The sequence below is a fragment of the Stegastes partitus genome, unplaced genomic scaffold (assembly GCF_000690725.1).
Source record: "Stegastes partitus isolate 25-593 unplaced genomic scaffold, Stegastes_partitus-1.0.2 Scaffold389, whole genome shotgun sequence".
Lineage (NCBI taxonomy): Eukaryota > Metazoa > Chordata > Actinopteri > Pomacentridae > Stegastes > Stegastes partitus.
In genome coordinates, this window is record NW_007578120.1 from 206,540 (window position 1) to 217,506 (window position 10,967).

The 10,967-nt window shown below is 40.8% G+C and overlaps 1 protein-coding gene across 1 annotated transcript in view; it reads left to right on the plus strand.

The window, feature by feature from the left end:
* The window catches only part of whrnb (whirlin b), a 113,812-nt gene extending 108,437 nt beyond the window's left edge, over window positions 1-5,375 (plus strand). The window contains exons 10-11 of the mRNA XM_008285164.1: window positions 2,957-3,085; window positions 5,199-5,375. Coding sequence (XP_008283386.1) covers window positions 2,957-3,085; window positions 5,199-5,375 — 306 coding nt within the window. The remainder of the gene's footprint in view (window positions 1-2,956; window positions 3,086-5,198) is intronic.
* Window positions 5,376-10,967: the final 5,592 nt, after the last annotated feature.

The following is a 10,967-nucleotide window of genomic DNA, read 5'->3' on the forward strand; positions in this document are numbered from 1 at the left end:
ATGGCAGACAGTGTGTATGGCGTGAGCGGTTTGCTAATGTCAACGTTGTGAATCCAGTGACCCATGGTGGCGGTGGGGTTAGGGTATGGGCAGGTGTATGTTATGGACAACAAACAGGTGCATTTTATTCATGGCATTTTGAATGCACAGAGATACTGTGATGAGATCCTGAGGCCCATTGTTGTGCCATTCATTCACGACCATCACCTCGTGTTGCAGCATGATTATACACGGCCCCATGTTGCAAGGATCTGTGTACAATTCCAGAAAGCTGAAAAAATCCCAGTTCTTGCATGGCCAGCATACTCACTGGACATGTCTCCCACTGAGCATGTTTGGGATGCTCTGGATCGGCGTATACGACAATGTGTTTCAGTTCCTGCCAATATCCAGCAACTTCGCACCGCCATTGAAGAGGAGTGGACCAACATTCCACAGGCCACAATCAACAACCTGATCAATTCTATGCAAAGGAGATGTGTTGCACTGTATGAGGGAAATGGTGGTTACACCAGATACTGACGGGTAAAAGCAGACGATAGATGTTATGTTTCAGCTTGAGAAGCTGAGATTTATTGAAAGTCGAAGGAATTTCTCTCTTTTATCATAACACAAAAAGAAAAAGCCAGGGGGTTAAAGGCAGAGTGAGTGCTACTTAAATCAAAGGTTGAGGTTAAACGACCAAAACAAACAAACACAATAAAAAAAATAAAAAAAAACTTAAATACAAATTGAGTAGCACCCCTAAGCCCTAAGCTACATTAACAGTGAATCACTAATGTCAACATGTTCAGTAGTCTAATAAAACCTACCTAAGCCCTTGCCCTTCACCTGTAACAACTTAACCAAATCTTTTATTGCACACTGTAAAGCTTTGTAAAGCGCTTTGAGTACCACTAAGCTAAAAAAGCGCTATATAAGTGCAGACCATTTACACTCTTTCCAAATTGAAAGCACCCAGAGGCAAGCTTAACTGCTCCAAGAAGAACTTCCGCCAAATGCCGGATGAATGAGTTTTTTTAAAAGCTGAAGGCACAACTTCATTGGACGCCATAGTACAGTCTGCTTCCAATCCAGGGACACAACCACGGAGGCTGGGAAGACTGTAGCAAAATACAGGTGACAGGAGAGAAGAAGCACAGCAGCCCAGGACCGTAACATACAGGAAACGGGAGAACGAGGCACGGGGAATCAATGGAAGCCCAAACAGGACATTAGACTCGGAATGGGATTTGACAAAATACAATACAGACTGAATCACTAGGGTTAGGAAAGGCCAGAGGAAAGGCTTGGAGGTGGAACTGACGGCGGTCAGTAGTGCAGCTGTTTTGCCATGAAATGATGATAGAAATTGGCGAAAGCCAGAAATCTCTGGAGGTGTTTTCTGAATGGTGGTAAGTTTCTGGGGGTCTATCCTAACCTCACCCTGGGTGATGATGTGTCCCAGGAACGAGACTGTGCAGGTATGAAACTTACACTTGTTTGCTTTTATGCAGAGGCGGTTCTGAAGGAGCCATTACAGGACTAGGCGGACCTGGTTGACGTGGTCCTCAAGGTTTTGCTAGAAGATCAGGATGTTGTACACAAACATGACATTATTTATCACACCCAGGAGCACATCGTTTATCAGGTTCTGGAAAACTTCTGGAGCATTTGTCAGTCCAAACAGCATCACTAAATACTTAAAATGTCCAAGTGGTGTATTAAACGGTGTCTTCCACTTATCTCCTTTGCGAATGTGGATTTAGTGGTAGGCGTTCCAAAAATCTTGAACCTTATGAGTACACCAATATTACACACTATTTCGTATCAAAAAAAAAAAAAGCAAGACAATCACTCTACGCGAACGTGAAACTGACTACTTAGCTGTTGCATAATAGGGAGAGAGGTTAGGGGAAAGCAGGCATAGGAGATGCACGATGAGGCAAGGGAGATCGACGAATGTGGTTTCTTCTGGTTGTGGCAGGTTTGGAGTGGGATGACAGATGACCAGGATCCAGGTGAGGATAGAAGGCAGGACGTTTGGAGCGGGAGTAATTAGGAGAACTAACAGATTGCTGTACAATGGTCTGGTGTCAAGTTGTGAACTGAGCCCTTCTTTCATTGTCAGGAGGAGATCATGATCAGGTGTGCCACTCCTCCGTCACAGGTTTCCTCACTCAGCCAGTTATCCAATCAGACCTGTTAAATGAAAGCACACACTCACTCATCTCATTCTTACACACAAATGGAGGGGGGAAAGGAAAGGAGGAAAAGCTGACAGCTAAGCAGTTGAGGTAAATGGTAAGTGGTCTGCATGTATATAACTCCTTTCTGCCTTAGTGGTACTCAAAGTGCTTTACAATGTGTTTCTCATTCACCTATTAACACACAAATTCATACACTGATGGGAACAGAGCTACCATGCGACGTGCCTGTCTGCCATTGGGGGCAAATTCAAGTTCACTGTCTTGCCCAAGAACATTTCGACATGTGGAGGGCCACAAGATCAAATTGCCAACCTTGCAATCGGTGGACAACCCACACGACCACCTGAGCCACAGCTGCCCACAAGGTGGAGGGCATGACAGAAACACAATAACAACAGTGCTTTTTTCAGTTTTATACTTGTAACCTCCTAAAAGCAATTCAACCTGTGGTTCTTCAGTGACAAAGCCATCACCCAAAACAAAACTGTTGTAATACACTTCCAAAAGACAATGGGTTCAATATTGCAGTAATCTGCTGTCAAGATGGACTTCTTCGCTTTCTGTAGCTAGCTTGAGGATGTATCTTGTGCACATTCCCAATAGGAGAAAGGTTGCCTGTTTTAGCTTATATCAGCTAATGTATTAACAGGTTTTTTTTTTCAATTTTGCAACCAAGATCTACAACCATTGCAGTTAAGACAGTATAAAGTAAAACCTTGCTCTCAGTTGTTTGCTCCTGACCTCTCTTTACTTTTTTGTCCCAGCAGACTTGTTCACCTGTCCCAGCACCCACTGCTACTCTGGTAAGAGTGCTGAAAAATTCCAACACCCTGGGCATTGCAATAGAGGGAGGTGCCAATACACGCCAGCCTTTGCCACGCATAGTCACCATTCAGGTAGGATAGCCATACAAAAGAGTTCAGCTAAGTTTAGGTTTGAAGTCACTGATTTGTATCTTTTTAAAAAAAAAAATTGATTCAAAAACAGCAGACAATTTTGACTCTGTTTTCATAAAAACTCTAATCTGAATGTTACCTTGTATTTATTTGTTTCTTTATTTTATAAGGGTGAGAGTTGCTGACATGAAGTAATCACTGAACCATTTACAGCCTTGGAAGTACCAAGACTGTGGTCTCGGTACTCCAGAGGCTCACAGTTTCTTTTATGAACAGGATATCCCTGAGCAGTGCAGTGGTGTCCATAGCAATCTCTCCTTCCACCTGTATCTGTGAATGTCAGGATTATGGGTGACACTGTCATTCAGTATGCTCATGACTCTCACAGTAATTTTGCAGCAGTGTCCCTGTATTCAGCGAGACATTGCACATAAATATCTTATAGTATAGTAGGTATATTCATATAATGTCACCGGACTGTAAACTGCACTGTCAAAGAGACAAAAAAAAAGGTATTTAATTAGTGACCTGAAGGCAAGAGATCTTAAAATATATCCAAACATTTCAACAGAAATTAAATTGCAATTTTTAACCAACCTGCCTCATAAACCACACTACAATCACAAATACATAGAACTTACATCAATAATATTTTTTAAGTTTTGGTGCCATGACAGTGTCCAAGTATGTTCCCCTTAAAAGAAGGAAAAAAAGGTCATTTACAAGTGCACTCTGGTAAAACTGAAAAGCTGCATTCTTTTTTTTTTCCTGAAAGGTTCAAAATCACTGAATTAGCCACATAGATATGGGTTTATTCGCTTATCCTTGTCAAAATTTGGTGCGTACTTTACCAAAATACAACTTTGGAACTACATATATAGATGGAATTACTTAAGTTAGTGTAAGTACTTCAGCTCTCCAATCTCACTGGCTCTGTTGCAGCACAATAAACAGTCTCAAAATGTATTTGCAAATTTGTCTAATCCCAGCCAGCTTGGGGGGCAGGCAGGGGACACCCTGGACAGGTCACCAGTCTGTCACAGGGCTACACTTAGCAGACTCACATTCACACCTATAGAACATTTTAAATAATCAATTAACCTCAGCATGTTTTTGGACGGTGTGAGGAAACTGGAGGACACAGTGAGGCGACGGTGCTAACTACAGAGCCACCGTGCAGAGTAGACTCAAAGCAACAATCATGATCAAAAAAAATTTTAAAAGTTCTACATGGCCAGAACTGCAGAGTTGGTTGTGACTTGCAAGTGATACATTTTACATTACACATGGTCCTTGATCCCTTCTTATTCTAAAAAGCATATTGAGTGGTGCAACTTACAATTTGTAGAGAAAATTCACATGAATATTTCCCAGTTTTACAATTAATTATGATTTCACCAAATCTTACAATGCATACCATGAGACAAATATAAGTCAGTCAATGTTTAGTAAACCTTGCATTTATTAGTTGTTTTATATTTTTACCAGTCATTTTTATTTTCAATTGTATTCGAAGTAAACAGCAGGACTTTATATCCTGGTATTTTGAGGAATTTCTCAAGTACAAGTATTCACTGATAGAAATAACTATACTGTCTCCAAACTTCTTGAACCTATTTGTTGCAGCTCAATATTAAAGTCAGTCCTTGACTGGTTGTTATTACGCTATATGATATAAAGCTTTAATCAAAAGCATGTATAGCAAAGTATTGGTTAGAATAAATGTAAATGAATAATCAGCAAAATATAAAGAATGTAAACCTTGCATTAGGTTGAACAAGGAGGTTAATCATGCAGCGTTTAACAAGCAGACTGATGACTGATGCAGACACAATGTGTAACATTGACTGCAGGAAATGACTCTAAGGTTACAACTGAAATAATCATCCAAGAATAAAATGATAAAGTGTTGCATTCCAGAGAAGTCCTGCTTTTAAAACCAGCAGAACACCTTCTACCTTAGTTTGTAATAAACTGGTGAATAAAGTTAGGAAACCTTTGTGCTGTTTTTCTACACTGCTTGGATGTATTAACACTGCACTGCTTTCCTCTGAGCCTTTTTCTTTCTAACTACACTTTCCCTCCTCCCTTTCCTCTTGATCGCTGTTGACAGAAAGGAGGCTCGGCTCACAACTGCGGCCAATTGAGGGTGGGTCAGATCATTCTGGAAGTCAACGGCATTTCTCTGAAAGGTCAGGAGCACAAAGATGCTGCCCGAATCATCGCAGAGGCCTTCAAGACCAAAGAGAAGGACCACATTGACTTCCTGGTGTTTGAGCCAGGACTCTAGAATGGGGACGTGGCACTTTATGCAGTTTGGTGTAAAAAGACATTGTTTCACTGCTTAGAGGGATCCATGTGGAACTCCACATAATATTGTCCAGTAATCATGGCCCTCACTTTGATTTCAGGGGCAGGATTAGTGGAAGAATGTTGGGTATTTTTTGATTGCACTCTACAGAGATTTGCACAATTTAAATTTAGAAAAGGATATTATATTAATATTTGCTGTAAAAATCATGCCTGGGTCAAATGCTATTTGCATTTGTTTAGTTAATTTTCTTTTATTAGTATTCAGACCCTGGATGTCATGTGTTTCATTCGGAGGACAGTTTGTACTATCAATATGCTTCAGCATTTATAATAGCCAATCATGTGACAGGTAGTCAAGTCAGTCTTCAAGTGTCTTGTACGTTTCTTTATCATTGAGATAATATCATGAATGGCAGTTGCCCTGACGACATATATAATCTCTTGAAGGATTGTTTGAGTTAATAGTCTTTCAAGTTCTCAATTTATCCAGCAAATATATCATTGTACTTACAAAGTGAAATGATGTAAAGCAGAATAAGAAATGCTTCCAGACAGGTTGAAATCAAGCAAACAGTTTAGCCATATTGGCTACACCTAATGTAAAGATCTGATTATGATTGGACCAGTTTACTTTGTTAAACAAAAAACTAAAATATTTGCTAACATGTTTTTTATAATGAAAATAAGACAACAACTAAATAAGAAGTAGATATTGAAAATAAGAACAATAATGGAATTAATTATATTTATTGGCAACAATTAAAAACTAGTAATGTAACAAATAAATTAATGAACAAATTACTTGTAGTTAATCAGTGGCCCACATAATTGTACTTTAGCTCTTGATCAGAGACTGTTTTTTCCCCAGTCCAAACTATCTCTTGGTCAGGGGTTGACTTATCTGTTTGACCTGTTGCATGACCGTAAGTACAAAAGAAAAAAAGAAGTACTTTTCAGTAGTGTTCTTCCTGGATTAAATTCATAAATCCAGTAAGAACTGGACATGAAGCTGCAATGAAAATCCTGACACAAACTATGAAAACATGCTGACAAAATGGGCACATTTTTAAAGGCAAGCAAATGTAATGCTGTTATTATGTGGACATAATATTAACATTGCTTACAGCCAGCGTTTCGACCTTATCAATCTGAATCATCCTCTAGATATCTGCTATAGAAATATCACTTCATTCATGTAAACAACACTCTGTCTGAATCCAAGCAGAGTAACATGGAAACAAGACAGTGACAGTTCCACTAAACCCAGAACAGATGACAGCTGTAACCATGTAACTCTGCAAAACAAAGATGGACAAAGGTGCAGTCTCAAAGGCGTAGAGGAAATAATAATTCAAAATGCAGGACTTAATCCAGATTTGCAAAATTTCACAAAGGAAAACCAGAAACACAGTTGTGAAAAGCATGAGTTAGTCCTAACCGAAGCTTACCTCAGCAACAGAAGCAGTATTTGCATCCCATATGGGACCATTGTTTTAAGTAGTTAACTTTTTGTTTACTTTGGGTTTGCTTTAGGCTAGTTTCAGACACCAAATCTGTTTGGTGAGCTTTACTAAAATATCATGATTTGTCTTAAACCTTTTCACAAAATGTTACAAGCTTCTTTTCTATTTTCTGGGATACTGGAGTGACGAGTTCCGCCCCATCTAATATGTGGTTAGATGGCTGAAAAGGACAGATGAGAAAGCAATGAAATAGTTGGTAATGTTTCTGTGTTACATTATGAATATAATCAAGCAGAAACTAGGTTTCCCTCAGAAGCAAGAAGTTGCTTGATCACTTTTGGGACACATCACAGTTTACAGACCCACCTGTGGGTTCAACCTACCTTTTTGTGTCAACACATTGTAAGATATCAGTAAACTGATGAGTACATTGTGATCACAGTTGATATAAGTGACTGAAAAAATCCAAGTTGCAATAAACTAGAAATTACCTTTAACGGGGAGAAAGCAAGTGTGCTTATTAGCTTAGCTAGATTAATAGCTAATTAAAGCTTAAAATATCAGCCATGTGTTTTATCTGTTTAGGTATATGTGTATAGACCTACAAACATATAGTGTATATTTAGCTTCCCTCTGTCACTGCTCACTTTTTATTAAGCTTTGGTCAAATGCTAATTAGGGAAGAAAACTAGCTGTTCATTCTGCCCATTTGAGGTGTCAGTAAAACAGATCATTTTTTTCTATCCCCGAGTGACTTAACATGCAAATCAAATTTCTGACAGTTGACTGGTCAACAGTTAAAATTTCAAGACACATTAACACAAACACTGTTGCCAATATTGTTGGACTCTTGTTTGGTTTGCTATCCCTGAGAAAACGTAAAGGAAACCTGCCAATCTAAAATCTCCACCAGTTACCATCACAACTTGAACTAAGAAAATCACAGCCAACCTGCCTTACAAGAAAAGTATCTACTGAACTGATGCCTTTCATACTTGAATTGACTGATTAATCAACTGAATTTCTGAAATCAAAACTCATCAAACTGAGATAAAATCTTTAGCTAAGGTTCAAGAGCAGGACCACACCTCAATCACTCCCCTTCCTGTTGTACATCTATACATACCACTTTGCCCTTCCCACATGCTCATTCTTGCTTCCCGTGCATGGGGCAACACACACCATCACTCAGCCACACTGCAAATCTGCAAGTTCTTAGAAAACTCTGGCTCACTCCGCTCATCCATCAGCCTTCTGTGAGGAAATGTCCAACCTGGCTCCAGATCACCTCCATGCGAATCAGCTGAATTTACAACAAGGCCCCGGAGAAAAGGAGATCAGCGTCGCTCCAGAAACGCCATTAACCGCATCACTTATCCCAAAGAGACAACTTCAGTCAGAATTTCTCTCTCCATTCTCCACCCACATCAGACACTTTTCACTTCTCTTCTTAGGGAAGACCAATCACTCCCTCCTTAACTTCCACTCGCTCAAGCGTCGTTGTCTGAAGCAGACCCGCATCCAGAAAAGATCGGCACACTCCCAACAGATCCTCCAGGAAAATCACTGACTACACCACCATGGGTCTACCATTGGTGCCTGAAGCAGACAAGCTTGCAGAGAAGTTGAGTCATTCTCTCAATGCACCCAGAAACATTTATCATGGTCCCACATTCCCGACAGTTCTCCTGACGATGTACCTCAACATGAAAGCTCCGACCAGATCGCCGTTGGTCTTCACCTGCCACTTCGCTGATGACAGTTGAACCATTTCAAAATCTGACAAACACCTAGCGTCCCTTCCATCCCCCCCATCTCAGAAACCTTTATCGCTCTCTCTCTCTCTCTCAGCACTGGTCTGCCAGCTTATCATACCAAAGTTTGACAATGACCTGACTCTCAGCAAAGCCTTTAATACATCACAAACAAGGAATAATTGAGTTAACCAGCCAACACACATCCTGTCCGATTCGAAGCAGATCTTCCTCCTTCAATCATCTTCACTCTACAGCATCACTCAATCATTCCCAAGGCCAGAAAGGTTCCCACTCCCATGCTCTTGTCACAATGTGTCAACTTAATGGAAAAACAGTGCTTCAGGTACAAGGACAAACTATCTACAACAGTCACAATTTTGCTGGCTGCAGCACGCCTCAGCGCAGATACCTGCACACTTGCTTCTTCTGCAGCAATTTTGACTGGCCTGCCCTCACAACCGTTTTGTACCACATCAGTTATCACTTTTCTGCCTTCATTCTTAGCACTGGGATGACAGCATCACTAACTTGTACCCCCATGTCAACAACCCTACACTTTTACACACTGGGGTGTGAACATCACTTTCAGTGTAGACACCAGCAGGTTTGCTCCTTCTGCAGTTACTCTCGAGCTCTTTACCCTGACAACCTCACAAAATACAACCAAGTCACTCGTCCTTCATCACATCCGCTACAATTTCCATCAACATTCCAGCACGCAGCAAGACACACACTTAGAAATCATCTATCCCCAGACTCGTCAATCTCCACTTCAAATGAGCAATAGATGCCAGTGGCACATACCTCCATTGGCCACACCAACAAGTCACCCAGGAGGCATCTGAATCGGGCATTCAGACCACCTCAATAGGCTGCCCTTGATGTAACTTCCAAAATCTACCCCATTGTTATCGCTTCCCTCTCATAGAGCCATGGTCAAGCTAAAATCAATCCTCAATCACCCCTCTAACCTGGCCCTCATTGTCTTTATAAACAAAGTCAAAGCAATTCTGCCACAGTCATGCCTCTCATGCAGCACCTACTCTGGCAGTCAGTCTCCAACCTGTTCCTCCTCCATATCAAACACTTTCCACACTACTGCAACGATATCACTGACTCCCTTTACTCCCTCCATAATAGATTCTGCTCCTCGTTCCATCATTCAAGTAGTTACATTAGTCAGCTCCATCTCATATTACTAACTTCCATCTAGGACTCAAAATTCCCATGATACCTCAGCAGTATAGTTTATCATGGTCATCTCCACTGAAATCTGTCCACCTATCCTACAGCTTCAACACGTTACAACATCCTACGTTCCAGCCTCTAGCCAGCACTCAGAATCAACGTTTCAATTGGCCTTCCTTTGTCCCTGCAACGCACAGAATTAACTGCACAGTTGACCGGCGAGTCACATTTGATCCGCACTGCCATCCTACAGAACCTCTTCTACATCTTGTATTTGACCTTCCTGCATCTCTGAAGACTGCCTGGTCTATTCACTCAAAGTCAAACCAATCAAGCAGGTAATATAACAACCATCATGTACTCTACACTAGATTCACACCCAAGCCCTTATGAATTCATAGTACACTATATACAAACCAGAAAATCTCATGATGCTTTGCCTTCTGACCCTCAGTTTGTTACAGAGACTGGTCAAGCTGCAACCTTATCCCGACTGTTCTTGTACTTGAAGCAGGTCCTGACGACATCCAGAATCCTAGCATGTTCCTTCCATATTGACACAGCTTCCCATCAAAGGGTTCCTGACCACCTAATCAAGGCCATGTGCCTCAAGTGTATGTGCTTCTCATCTGCTCCAACCCCAAAAACCCATGTTACATCCATTCTTTGTTTCATCCTTATGGGATGCTTTTTGGCGGTCTGCTGGCCCAGGAGTTGCTGCTGATCCCTGACTAAGTATTTCCCAACACCACATCAGCTCATTTATGTCATCACCAACACAACACTCATTCTCATCCAACAAACAATCAAGCTTCAGTTTGCTGGTGTGGTCCTAGCTAGTGGAGCTCTTTGTCCTCAAATTTACACATTAGCAGCTACTTCATGTTAACCCAAATAGTGCTTTCTTTTCAGAGCCTACCCTATCACAGTCATCTTTAAGATGATATCTCTTCAGTATTTTAGCAATGCTTGCAGTTTAGCAGTATTCATACAATAGATTATATATACTGTAGATTGCTTTTAATCCTTCCATGAACTTCATCATACTAAATTGTGCACAATAGAAGAGCATTTACAAGATCATACTGCTATTCCACATCACTAATAATTTACGCCATGTGTTCTCCCAACAGCTTGAAGTGCGGTATGCACCATTCTTGG